General features: G+C 34.1%; 1 protein-coding gene across 5 annotated transcripts in view; it reads left to right on the forward strand.

The window, feature by feature from the left end:
• Nucleotides 1-14337, forward strand: part of PALS1 (protein associated with LIN7 1, MAGUK p55 family member) — a 73631-nt gene extending 59294 nt beyond the window's left edge. For 4 of the 5 annotated variants that reach the window (XM_065940089.1, XM_065940091.1, XM_065940090.1 and 1 more), the window contains exons 10-15: nt 1969-2040; nt 2379-2450; nt 4790-4957; nt 5573-5775; nt 7186-7296; nt 11314-14337. In XM_065940089.1, the coding sequence (XP_065796161.1) occupies nt 1969-2040; nt 2379-2450; nt 4790-4957; nt 5573-5775; nt 7186-7296; nt 11314-11490 (803 nt within the window). In that variant the 3' untranslated portion in view covers nt 11491-14337. The remainder of the gene's footprint in view (nt 1-1968; nt 2041-2378; nt 2451-4789; nt 4958-5572; nt 5776-7185; nt 7297-11313) is intronic. The other variant, XM_065940093.1, reaches the window with a different exon arrangement.
• Nucleotides 14338-14375: the final 38 nt, after the last annotated feature.

Consider the following 14375-nt stretch of genomic DNA (forward strand, 5'->3'; position numbering starts at 1 on the left):
TCTGTAATATAAGTATCTTGGATGTAAGTCTGACCAGTTTGTTGGGCTTTAGAATGGGATTATCATATAATCTCATCAACCACTCCCATTTGTCCTACTGTTCACTGCAGGTGCATTGAAATTAACCCTGTTTTCAAGGCAACAAAAATAGTATTGAACAAGAAAAACATCAAGGCAACAAAACTTATACTATAGCAGGAGATTGTCATCAACTGGGGCATCATATTTGATATCTAGATAGGAATTTGTTAAAGATGTGTGACTTTATTCGGAATCAAAAGAGTAATAAGACTGCTGAATTTATCTCTTCTAAGATATCTTAGGGTAGAAATAAGATACATCTATCTTTTCATTGAAGAAAACTCTAATTTAGACTATACTAAAATAAAACTAGCTCATATTGGACATTAAGATTATTATAGAAACATATTTCTTCTAAAGTGTGAATATGATGCTTAATGGAATTAGATATGTAGATGTAATTTTTCCTACAAATTGTTTCTACAGTTCTCAGGAGGGTATGGCAGAATGAGGGAAATAGAACCAAGGGAAGTATACTAAGATATTTAATGTGTAAATTATTAAAATTATTTTGTTATTTTTTCTAGATGTTATAGTCACATACTTTTAAAAAAATTTAATGCTCTTAAAAATTTCCCTATAGCCGTAGTTACTTGTTTTATCTAGAAACACAATCAGTCTGTACAGTTGCTGAAGATAACCTGATTTTCCTTAATGCTTTTTATGTGTCTCAGACTCAATATTAACCTTTTTTGCTTGTGGTCTTATAAAATGCACTAAGTTCAACAGATTATTCCAACATAGATGGAATTTACTTATTGATTTTTTTAAGAATCTCTGGCCTGAATTGGAAAGAATTAGATATAAAAATTAAGTATAAAAGTAGAACTCTAATTCAGAATTTTCTAACGAAAACCTCTTTTATCCTTCAGAAAAAATATACTTGATTCTAAGGTAAATCTCTGAAAATAAGATGAAAATCAGAAACCTTGAAAGCCTCCTATATTGAAATCATAACCCTAAGTGGAAAAACATAACAGGTTTTTCATTTATTTCTATCATGGGTAGCTTTAGGTAGAAATGAAAAATCTTTAATTAAAACATATACATACATACATACAAAGAGAGGAATTGAACACAGTAAATGTAAGAATATATTGAATGGTGTCTTTGAATCAAAAACTGATGAATTTTATGTAATTTTGGAAAGATAACTCTTAATTTGTTTGATTTGCAATAATTCAAATGATCAGAACCATTGTAAGATCCAGCACAGTACTTTCCACATCAGTTCAGTTCAGTCGCTCAGTCGTGTCCGACTCTTTGCGACCCCATGAATCGCAGCACGCCAGGCCTCCCCGTCCATCACCAACTCCCGGAGTTTACTCAAACTCATATCCATCGAGTCGGTGATGCCATCCAGCCATCTCATCCTCTGTCGTCCCCTTCTCCTCCTGCCCCCCGTCCCTCCCAGCATCAGGGTCTTTTCCAATGAGTCAACTCTTCGCATGAGGTGGCCAAAGTATTGGAGTTTCAGCTTCAGCATCAGTCCTTCCAATGAACACCCAGGACTGATCTCCTTTAGGATGGACTGGTTGGGTCTCCTTGCAGTCCAAGGGACTCTCAAAAGTCTTCTCATAGTAGATGCTAAATGGAAAGCTTTGTAAATACTGAACTATTAAAACTTCTAGCCTTTGTTTTTATTTATCTTTCTAAATACGTGATATGTAGTCTAGTAATACATGTCCTAGGATTGAGTGAGAGCCACGTTGGTACTTAACACCTTAAACATTTGGAGTTTATAATCATAGTTGGCATACTCTGATGCAGTGGCAGGAGGATTCAGAAGGGAATATAAATGAACAGTTACTTCTGGTGTCGGTTCTTAGTTTAAAAAAAAAACTCATCTATCCTTTTATTTCACTCTTTTTCTTCTCTATTTATTAGGGAAAAGCTTTCAGCAGCAAAGGGAAGCCATGAAGCAAACCATAGAAGAAGATAAGGAACCAGAAAAATCAGGTTGGACTCATATATTTGACATTAATGAGAGGTTTCTTGGGTTTCCATCTGGAATCAGGTTTAAATTTGCATATCAGAACTGTCAGGGAAGATGTGTTCATCTCAAGATGGATGTGAGAAGCAAAGCTGCTTATCTCAGGACTGTTAAGATAGGATTTAAGTATTAAAGATTATCTTTCTATAACGTGAGATTAATGGAAAACTTTAACTACTTCCCTGAAAAATCGTTATTCTATGAACAATGTAATACATGTCTATAAATTTAAATTTAAAACTATTTGAGTTCTTCAATTTGAAACAAATACCACATTTATACTTATGTTTCTGACTGTCAACAGGAAAACTATGGTGTGCAAAGAAGAATAAAAAGAAGAGGAAAAAGGTTTTATATAATGCCAATAAAAATGATGGTAAGTTCCACTCTCAGATATAGTCATATTTATATCCAAAAGAGGTCCATGTCTAACATTTGAAAGAAATTAAGTGGTATTTTTAGAGAATTTTAATTATGGTCCTGGCCTCTTAATGTAACATGTGTGTGTATTTAATAAAGTCATTTAGCAGAAATTATTTTCTTCTAGAAACCTGTGAGTAGTGCAGAATTTTGAAATCTGAGAAAAAGTAGTATAAAAATTAAAAGTATGATGTAGCTGTATAGTGTTGTATTGATAGTTTTCTCTTAAATTTTTTTCCTATGTAAACTCTTCATTTACAAAGTTAATACTTACTTGTTCCTAACAAATACTAACAATATAGATGTATTTTAAGTAAAAAATAAACATTTTGCCTATCGTAACTCATCTCACATTTCATAAAGTCTGCTGGCTGAGTCAGGCACACAGGAGAGTGTTTTGTTTTAATTTATTGTTAGTGTTAAAAGTTTTTCAAGTTTTAGCTTCTCTTAAAATCAAAAGTTCTGATAACACTGGGCTTATATTCCCGTGTGTCAGCGGCCTACTGAACCTGAATGATGGCTGTTGCCTTTATAGTGGACACCTATCTAGTTCAACAGTCTCCACCATGTCCAATTTTTTATCAACCTAGCCTGATATATTGCTTTCCTTACCTTCTTGATTGGTCTTTATGGGCTTTAAAATTTGCTATCCCTTCTTTAATTCACATTAGAAACAAACCAAATAATAAAGCAAAGGAACTCTGTAACTTCCTACACAGTTTATAAGTCTTATTTTTATTCTCTAATACCTTAAAAGTTTTTGGCAGCATAAATGAAACTAATGAAATGTTATAGATTATTGAAAATTTTGATATAAACTAAACCTGAGATTCTACCTACTATAATAAATTTTTTTTCCCAAATTAAACATCCTTAATGCTAATTGATAGATAACTAAGAATATTTATTGGATTTATAATTTTCTCTATACTTGAGTAAGTGATTAATATCTCTGTTTCTTTATCTTTTGAAACACACTGGAGTTAACTGGTTCAGCTCTAAATGCTAATTATACTATAGGAAATTTGCAAATCTAAGTCTGTGAATCAGTCTATTTCCACAGTCTGATTTTACATGTTAGAAGAAGAAACTTAGATTTTTCAGAGGGAAAAGCATTTTGAGAAGGAAATGCTTCACATTTACATTTCTGCTCATAATTTGTTATTAAAATTAATATTTTTATTAATGATAATTATCGTTTATAATAACTATTCCATTCAAGGGGAAATAGCCTTCATTCATTGAGTTCTCAAAATAAATTCCTTGAGATTACACATTAGTAAATTCAAGTTCAGATATGAAAATCACCTGTTTTAAGTTCTTATAGCTAATACATGGTTGAGTTGGAATTTAAACAAGTAAAGTTTGAGTTCCTACTGTGTGCTCTGTGTTAATCACAGACAAGCTTAAGATGGTCCCCTCTCCCTTGGAACTTAGCTGACAGTCTGACTACACATCTAACACTCTTACCTAGTCAGGTGAAGTAACGAGAGTGAGAAGATGACAGGTCACTAGTTGTCTGCCTTTGTTCTTACCACATGATAACTCTGATTTCATCTGGATTACAGCTTTAGGAATGTTAGTGTACCAGTTATAATTTATAACTCTTCTTGAATCATGATCACAGGTTAGTATTAGTATTGCAGAATAAGGTAAACATAAATGTAGGAAGTTGGATAGCATAGGTATGCTATGTTTTCAAGTTATATAATCAAAGGAAAGTATTCCAGTGTTCTGTTAACCCTAGTCGCAGCACTGTTTGTAAGTGTTTATCTGTGCCAGGTATTGTTTTCAGCATACACATTTTCTGCTCTTTAAGCCAACCCTCAAATTAAAGTATTGGTATCCCCATTTTATAAAAATGACAGATCTTATTCTCATTAGTTTATACCTTAGTGCCTCACTCTGTCAAAATATTGTCTGCAAACTAGCTGTTTTATATGAACCAGTACAGTTATATTGTATTAAACATTGAAACACAGTGTGAAACAAGAGAAGCAGTAATCATTTCTAGAAGGAGTAATATACTATTTGATTTATTTTCATAATATCCTGCCAAGGATATAATGACATGAGAAAATACTTATGATATAATGCTACCCAGTTATTACTTTCTTGATCTCAAAAGTTGTGTTTTTAACCATGATAACTTGTGCTGTTTTCCAATTTTTGGAAGAACTATGAGTATATATAAATATACCTTTATATATTTATATAAATATGTTTATATATAAATATATCTTTATTATACAGCAGTAATTCTGTCTGAAGGGCTTAATTTTTCCTTTTTTAAAGATTATGACAATGAAGAAATCTTAACTTATGAGGAAATGTCACTTTATCATCAGCCAGCAAATAGGAAAAGACCTATCATTTTGATTGGTCCACATAACTGTGGCCAGAATGAATTGCGTCAGAGGCTCATGAACAAAGAGAAAGACCGCTTTGCATCTGCAGTTCCTCGTAAGTTTGGATGCATTCCCGTTTTCCTGTGCATTTCAGTTTACCACTTTAGAACCTAACTGTGTAGGGAAAGTTTTCACCCATTTCCTCAAAACAGTGATGTCCAAGAAATAGGAACTTAGTCATTCTTGAGTACCATTTTTTCTGAGAGTATGGTACTAATTACTTTCTATAAATGAATTTCAATTTTGGCTTCTTATAATCCACTGTTCAGTATGGAATCAGCTCCTGGTTTTTTTAACTTATGCAGAAGAGAGAACTTTAGACCTAATCTCTGAGCATAGAATTTCTGTTTAAACATTGTATAGTACCTAATCTTATGGAAAAATTGATAATGTTTTAAATGAAATGCAAAATGAACTAATTTAGAGTGTGAGTATAAAACATATTAAATGTAACTGTTACTAAGATACTAACACCACAGTTTGTTTATTTCTCAATCTAGAAATAAAACCAGTCAATGTTAAACACACAAGGGTCTAACATTTCCTTAATTCATTATTTTTTAATTTATATTACAAAATAAAATTTTTTTCTGACTAGCAGAATTATTCCTTACCCTTGTTCTGATCTGTGCTTACTAATTTTGCCTGATTTTTTTTTTTTTTTGCCTAGATACAACTCGGAATCGGCGAGACCATGAAGTAGCTGGTAGAGATTACCACTTTGTTTCACGGCAGGCGTTTGAGGCAGACATAGCAGCTGGAAAGTTCATTGAGCATGGTGAATTTGAGAAAAATTTGTATGGAACCAGTATAGATTCTGTTCGCCAAGTGATCAACTCCGGCAAAATATGTCTTTTAAGTCTTCGTACACAGGTAAAAAAACTCTTGGTTTAGAGTGTTGAACTTGTATTTTGGTCCAAGAATCACAGGACCTAATTAAGTTCTCATACAGATTTTTCACACTGATTCTCTGCATGAACTCAGGTTGCTAAATCACTTTCAATTTCCTCAGAGTGGAAAAGACATATATTACATACTTGCCTATATTGCCTATATATAAATGTACATATTTTCGGAAACTTAAAATACAGTAACTGTTGTGCTGGTAGTACTTTAGTATTTTAAAGGTTATAAAAGAATTTTCCTTTCCCTTATGAGAAAAATTAGAATAGTGAGAGGTCATTTTTATGGTTTTAAATGCCATCGTTCAAGTATTAGCACTGTAATGAGTGGTTGGTTGTATCTAATGAAACAGCCATTGCTTTCCATTATCTGTCATACAAAGCAAAACCTTCAAAAATTACTAACAATTGCTTTTTAGATTTCTGTTAAAGATAATTTTAGAAATTTTGTATTTTTAAGATCGTGTTTGTTGTGATTTTTTTTTTCCTTGATTGTACAGCTTTAGCATAAAACTTTCCTTAATGTAGTGGAATCTACTTTGTATGTCAACTCAGGAGATATAGGCAGTGGTTATTAAAGAGATGTGTATGAGAGAAAATTGACTCCAAAATGGCTTTCCTGAAATAGTAACTAGGTTTTATTTTTCAGTGAACAAGAGAGCTTATTAGTCTTTGCTATTCAATTATAAACATTAGATTTAAGAAAAGCATCCATGTTTTTATTTTTACTAAATTCCTTAAGAATTCTTTATTTTGGCTAACAGAATTACCAAAGAACTTAAGAGTAGTTAAGCATATTGTCTTAATTACTGTTTTTAGATAGAAAAGGACATGTCCATATAATCCCCATTTTTGTGGAATGCTTCACTTTAGGGACACACAGTTGTGCAAAGGCAAGGTGAAAAACTATAATCTTTTAATTCAGACAGTCTGCTTTTCTTTTTCTTGGATGTATTTTTCCAGAATTTTTTTTTGGCATGTGTATGGGAAGTTTTTCTCTGATTCTTTTTGCATTTAGATTGTGGCATATGGTTAAGGTGACTGCTCATTTATATTTCCTTCAAAATGGATTTTTAATGTTATTATAGTCTGTGTATGATCTTATTAGCAGAGTATTTTATCATCATGTTAAGTCTTCATTTCACTTTTGGTACACAATATATTCTTATATTGAATGGTAGGATATTTTCTTTCTGTTTTTTGTTTTTCTTTCTTTGAGTTTTTAAATTATGAAAGTATGATAACACATCTATAGGAGACTGGAAAATACATGACAAAGTTATATATAGTTCTATATATTATAATTTTTTTTAAATAGATAAATCAAGGTTTTTAGTTGGAGTTTCAGTATCAAACTCTCAGATCTGTCTTTGCTTTATAGTCCTTGAAGACTCTACGGAACTCAGACTTGAAACCATATATTATCTTCATTGCACCCCCTTCACAAGAAAGACTTCGGGCATTATTGGCCAAAGAGGGCAAGAATCCAAAGGTAAAGTTATTATACTGTTACACTATTCCATTAACAGTAAACATGAAAAGCCATGGCTTAATATGTCACAGTGCTTAAAAACTACATCAGCTTAGGCTTTCAAACTGATTATTCTTTCTGCCACGTCACTTTCCCCAAAACTGCCACACTTGCCTCTGGTTGGATTTAGGAAGTTCTCCAAAGCAAGGAGCTTTTCTCGTTCTGCATACAGTTCCTGTTGTTATTCCAAATGTATGGTAGCCTTTGACATTTCTTAAAACTTCCATCATCTTCACACAGATCATGTTATTTCTGATTTCTTAAAACTTTCGTGTCCTCTTCACTCAGATCCATGTTATTTCTAACAAGGATTAGATGACACCTTCTCTCTACCAAATATTCTCAGCAGATTCTTAGGGATTAACCCACATTCTCTGCAGATACGTCATATATGCCGGGATCCAAAGTTGAGTGCTCTTGCCTTTCTCTTCTTTTTTCTGATTGAAATTTTATGTTCTGTTTGTCTTCTACCTTTGATCTTTTCATGATCTGAAATGGAAAATTTTTTTAAATTATCTTATATTAGATGCTGAGTGTGGTTGAGGTGGTCCATATTATATACCAAATGGTACTAAAAATTGAATGATATCATGATATCATTAAAGCATTGATATTTTACTTATTTGACATTTTATTTAAACATATGATATGAAAACCATCAAGTGACATGCTATATCATAGTAACAAATACTCTTCCTTGTTCTTATCAGATTCCCTAGAGTGTGTGTGTGTGTGTGTGTGTGTGTGTGTGTGTGTGTGTGTGTGTGTGTGTGTGTGTGTGTGTGTGTGTGTGTGTGTGTGTTGTGTCCAACTCTTTGTGACCCCATGGACTGTAGCCCACCAGGCTCCTCTGTCCATGGGAGTCTCCAGGCAAGAATACTGAGAGTGGGTTGCCATTTCCTTCTCCATAAAAACATACACTACTACTCCTCCCTCAAATCTCAGAAGTCACAACATAACACCTCTCCTTTTCTTTGGTTTTTGACTATTGACCATATCCACCAGCCTTCTTTGTTCCTTCCCAGGTATCTTTTCCTACTTTAGAAAAAGATTTGTTATTCAACCTATATGGTGTTTATTTTTCAATGTCTTAGACATCAGGGACTTCCCATCCTTTATATTGAGCATAGTTTGGTGGCTTTGTTACAGATGACGGCCAGCTGGTTAAAGTCATGTTTCACTGCGTTTTCATTTTTGAAGTCACAAAAGACCGTATTTGACATGATTCCATTATTTGGAATGTCCAGAATAAGCAAATCTATGGAGACCAAAAGTAGATTAGTGACTGCCTAGGGCTAAGGGTTGGGAGAAAATGGAAGAGGCTGCTATTGACTATGAGGTTTGGGGGGAAGGGGAACAGGGCACGGAGAGTGGAGGGTGATTGTTCTAAAATGAATTGTGGTGTTGATTGCACAACTTCTCTGTGACTACAAAGAACTGTTCAAGAGTACATTTTAAGTGAGTGAACTGTATGAGTCCACCATTGAATTGGTTGCAGTTCACCATTAAATGGGTGAATTGTGAATGAATTATATCTCAAGAAACCTGTTATTAGGGCAGAAAAAAACCGGAGCGGGCTTTTCTATAGACATTGAAGGTTGTTTTAGAATTTGTGTGGAAATTTTAAAGAATAACCAAAACACTTTAGAAAAAAGTTGGAAGCCTTTTTGTTTTCTTTATTGTTTGTTTTCCATTTCACTGAGTTACCTTATTTTTATTCTTCCTTTATACTTACTTTGGCTTTAATTTGCACTTGTTCTCGTTTCTGAAGAAAACGTGATTTTTAAACCTTCTTTTCTAATACGAAGTTATATATTTTTCATTATCATTTTGCTAGAAATATTTCCTAATTTCCTCTGTCATTTTCTTTCTTTAATCCATGGGTTATTTAGAAGTATCTAATTTCCCCCTGTTGGAGATTTTAGAATGTTTTATTGATGTGTAATTTTATTGTGGTGAGAGAACATATTCTGTAAGTGGTCAGTCAAATTTTGTTGAGTCTTATTTCTTATTTTATGACCCAGTATCTGTTGTCTTGGCGCATGCTCCTGCACACCAGTAAGAATGCATATTTTGCAGCTGTTGGGTAAAGGGTGATGTATCTGATTGCTTTTTATGTTTTTTCTCCTTTGGTAATTAATAATGCTTATCACACAATAGAAGTGTTAAGTAAAAACTGATCCTAAATTTTAACTCTGTGAAATAGTGTTAGCTAAGAAAGTAATGGTGTTCTTCACTGAATGCACAACTTAAATAATCAGTTATCTTGTTACATTCTGAATCTGGTTTTGCTATAATGGGGTCTTAAAGAGTGGTAAACTAATATTGTGAATTATTATGGTCAATTTTGCCTATAGATAATTTTTTCAGGCCAAAGATTTTTGAGCAAAATCATTTTGTTTCAGTTTCATCATGAATTGTAGAAGAATTAAGATAGAAACTACCAACTAAATTATATGTCATTTTTGACAAAAAAAACACTTCAATTTGATAAGGAAAAATTTAGGATTAGATACTCATGTGAATCTATGTAAGATGTGCAGCTTAACATTTACATTTCAAATCTAGTAACACAAAGTTTAGATTCTGAGTTCTAGAATGTTCTTTCAGTAACCTTGAGCTTTGGGTAAACATAAGTTGTGACCAGAACATCACAGTGAGTTCAATTACAATAGTGTAGTAGCTTCCTGCTTGGAAACAAAGGATTCTGTGTGCCAGAGCCAGCTGCACAACATTCCAAAGTGAAAATTAGAGAGCCACACAAGAAACCAACTCGGGACCAGCCAGAGCTATCATATTTTCAGTATGTTTTCCTACTGTTATAAAAGTTTGCCTGGTTGAATGATATAAATTGCTTGATATTGTGGGTGCAATATGTTTCTGATGTATTGCCTCTATGACTGAGACATTTGGACATTTAATTAGTTCTCTTCATTGATGGGGTGCTTTGGGGGCAGTTTCACTTTCTTGGACACCTGTGCTTGATCATCAGAGGGGTTCTGGATAAGTTTTGCATATTACCTTGCCATCTGCTTGTCTGTGAAAACACTTGTTTCCTTTTCATGTTAAAGTAGCCTGCTCTATTTGGCTTCCCAAACTCTCTTAGGATACTTGTTTTTGCATCTTAAAAGACCTCCTTTGTGTATTGAAATTGTCTCTCAACTTAAAGCATTAGACTATTTCCCCAAAAAAACATAGATTATTAAAATCTTGGATTTCCAGCATGTTTTCATAGAAAAAGATACCCATTCTATTGATCCTTTTCTCATGGTATTTACTCTTCTAAACTCTACAACAGATATAAAAGGCAGGGGCTCTTTATAAGAGCCAGTATAGGTGGTATTTAGGGTCCTACCAGAAAGATTCACTCTGTTACAGAAGACATTTTAGGAAGAGGTTATGACCTAAAATGTTTGAAAATGAGTGTCTGTAGAGAATTCAGAGTTAACAGTCTGTGCTCTTGAAGCCTCTTGTCTTGTGGATAAGACAGCAACACATAAAACCTACAAAGCCGTATAAATAGGTTATGAAAAGAAAGTGAAAAGTCACTCAGTTGTGTCTGACTCTTTGTGACCGCATGGACTATAGTCCATGGAATTCTCCAGGCCAGAATACTGGAGTGGACAGCCTTTCCCTTCTTCAGGGGATCTTCCCAACCCAGGGATCAAACCCAGTCTCCCACATTGCAGGCGGATTCTTTACCAGCTGAGCCACAAGAGAAGCCCATAAATAGGTTATATACGATATACTGAGTCACAAATGATTTGCAGTGAGTGTGCTGAAGAGCCCAAAGCAGAGGGAATCTCTGTGGCCATGACAGGGTTTGGGAGGAGCTTTGGAGCTTTTTTAAGTTGAGTATTTTGAGACAGAAGGGAAGCGGTGTGTTAAGGCCACTTCTTGTTTTTCACCCATCTCTGACTCATTGTGAATTTTGGGAAGGGATGGTTTACCTCATAGTTTCTCATCTTTTCTTTGCAGCCTGAAGAGTTGAGAGAAATCATTGAGAAGACTAGAGAGATGGAGCAGAACAATGGCCACTACTTTGACACAGCAATTGTGAACTCAGATCTTGATAAAGCCTATCAGGAACTGCTTAGGTTGATTAACAAACTTGATACTGAACCTCAGTGGGTGCCATCCACTTGGCTGAGGTGAAGGAAAACATTCATTCTGTAGCAGGACTGGACTTGATCTGGCAAACTGCCCATAGGAAGATGGCCCTGATACTTGAGCACGTCTCTGAGAAGGTGGCAGGCAGTGTAAACTGTAGACCTGTTCTTAAATCTTGAACTAGTGAGAAGAAAATCCCCTTAAAGCAATTTGTTAACAGCAGTCTTTATTCTCTCTCTGTACCTGGCTTTAGAGGTTCTTGCCTCAGATGGGGATTTTAAACGGATGTTTTCAACAGAGCCGTTCTAGTTTATCCATGGTAAAAGCCTTTTAATTCTGTTTTCATCTAACCAAGTCTTTTCTGCCTAGTCATATTTCCACAAAAACGTGTATATATACACAGTGGTCTGTGTTTCACACTGCAATAAATATTAATGTTATTTAACAGTTAATTTAAATGATTTCATGAGAATTTGGGAGAAAGGGGGAACTGTGCTTCTGTGTACTGGGCAAGACAACAGTATTTGGTTAGAAGACTGGTTTAGTCATCAGAACTACTTTACTTTAAAAAAAAAAATGGTGCCACTTTGGTCTGGAGCTATGTTAGTGTTGAATTCATTTATATGCCTTTTAATTCTTAAAAACATTCCATTAGACGCACCAATTTTTTAGCTCGAACTTTGTGGATCAGACTTCACTGCAGACTCTGATCTAAAACATAGACAACATATGCTGATCTTTTTAAAGGTATAATGAGCTTTTGAATTTTTTTCTTAAATTGTCACAACTGATTTGGTAACTTCCTTTTCCTGATCTGCATAGTAGAATAGAATGTATAAGTTATATTTTTATGAATGGCAGATATTCATATAAACTGTGTTGATTTTATTAAAAGTTTCTTCCTCATGATGCAGGTTTTTACATACATGGGAGGACATAGCACATTTGACGGTTTTTGCATTTTATATATGAGCACAGTATAATTTGATGACTGTGTTATATATGTAGGTAATAAACTGGAATTCTGTGATCAATATAGCTGCTGTACTGTATACTAATATTTAATAGGTTGACAAATGGTCATTAATTACATTGTTGCAGCATTGGAATAAAATTATATGAGAGAAATGATATGACAGTTGATTTTGAGATCAGAAGGAAAAGATGACCTTAAAGTCATTTGAACATTTTATGAAAAGAACACTGCAGGGGAAAAGTTAAGCATATAGAAATATAGAAAGCATATATAGAAAGGAGTAAAAAGCATATAGAAATAGGGTTTATCCTCAAAAAGTCTGCCTCTTATGACCAGAATGCAACAAGCTAAATCATAAAACATTTAAGCTAATGGAATTTTCATACTGTCTCTATAGCTTGAAGCTTTAAAAGTCAACTTCTGTAATTGGCATGGAAAGTTAATTTGTAGTCTCTTCCAGGCTTAGGGGATGGTGTGGTGTGTGACAAATAACCTCAAATGTGAATGTCTTGATTTTATTTTTATGATGACTACAGCTACAACAATTCTGTTTCCAAAGCTAAACACTGGAATAATATTGAATTGTCACTTATTAACATAAGCAACTTTTTAATGAGTAGTTTGTCTTGGTGTCATGTATATATTTGAGTTTTTCTCTTTTGCATAATATTATTTGAACAAATGTAGACTGTTTATATGTTGCCTTTTTCTGTTCAACTTTGTGTGGCCTCAAAGTTGGCTGTAGAGTATGTCTTACACAGAAATAATGTTCCTTAGGAAGAAAGTAACATTCCTGGTTTGAGGGAAGGAATGCCATACATACTGTCTCTTCAGGTCTGAAACACTCCAGTTTATGGCAGGAAAATGCAAAGGTCACAGTGATTTTCAGCAATGAAAACAAAGGACTGTAAGTACTAAATCTTTTCACTTTTCCAATTTACTTTCTCCTTAGGAATGAAAGGTAGTCTGTGGAATTTTGTGAGCTGCTTAGCATAACTGACAACTGTTTTCAACCCTAAGGTCTAAAGTGTAGTTTCAGTCAAATCAGAATTGAGATTTTAGGTGGTGTCAGTAAGTGGCTACCATGGCTAGTCTCCTAGTTAGCCTACAGACCACAGGGCCGCACAAGGGCCATGTGCTGTGGACTCGGGCATGGCTTTCACAAGCAGATTCAAGAACCCTACCGAGGCACATGCCATGCCATAATATACTCTTAAAAGTCTAAGGTGATGAGATATTTTAGGGGTCAGTGAAATCTTATGTAATTCTCTCCTTCCTCATCAGCAGTGATAGAGGAATAGAAATGTTTATGTCCCACACTTTATTCAGTCCTAGTAATATGGATGTGCTGGTACTCATCCCAGTCCCCTCCAAAGTGAAAACTGAGTTGTTGCTGACTTCTTTGAAAGAAAATAGAAAAAACCTTGCTCCCTACCTAGCTGTGCTATATACCACTCTGGCCAGTTCCATTTCCTGGCCTTCTGTGCTTCTGATTGGAGACCCCAATGTTGGGGAGGTCTTAACCACTTAACAGGAACCATACCAATAGCTAATGAAATGCACATTAGTTCAAATAAGAAAATAACCTTCTTTTACTAAATTTTCTTAAGTCAGAACAAATAGAAAGGAGAATAGTTTTTAGATTAATCCAGATTTGCTTTCTATGAAAATCTAATATCTGGATTTTTTTTTCTCCTTTTCTCATGGCCTAAGGAATAATTTGAATGTAATTTTGTGAATGTGTGTGGAAAATATAAACCAGGGATTTAGCCTTAATAAAGGTAACTTTTGACACCTGTTCTTAATCTTCTTTTGTACTTTACCTTGCCTGTATCTGCACTCTTATTATTTTGAGATGTAATACTGCACAACATAATGTAAAAATAAAAAGTAAAATTATGTTTCAAATTTTAAAAGCCACTGACTACTTTCTCTTGTATGCTTATATCCTCTG

This window comes from Muntiacus reevesi, chromosome 7, assembly GCF_963930625.1.
Source record: "Muntiacus reevesi chromosome 7, mMunRee1.1, whole genome shotgun sequence".
Classification (NCBI taxonomy): domain Eukaryota; kingdom Metazoa; phylum Chordata; class Mammalia; order Artiodactyla; family Cervidae; genus Muntiacus; species Muntiacus reevesi.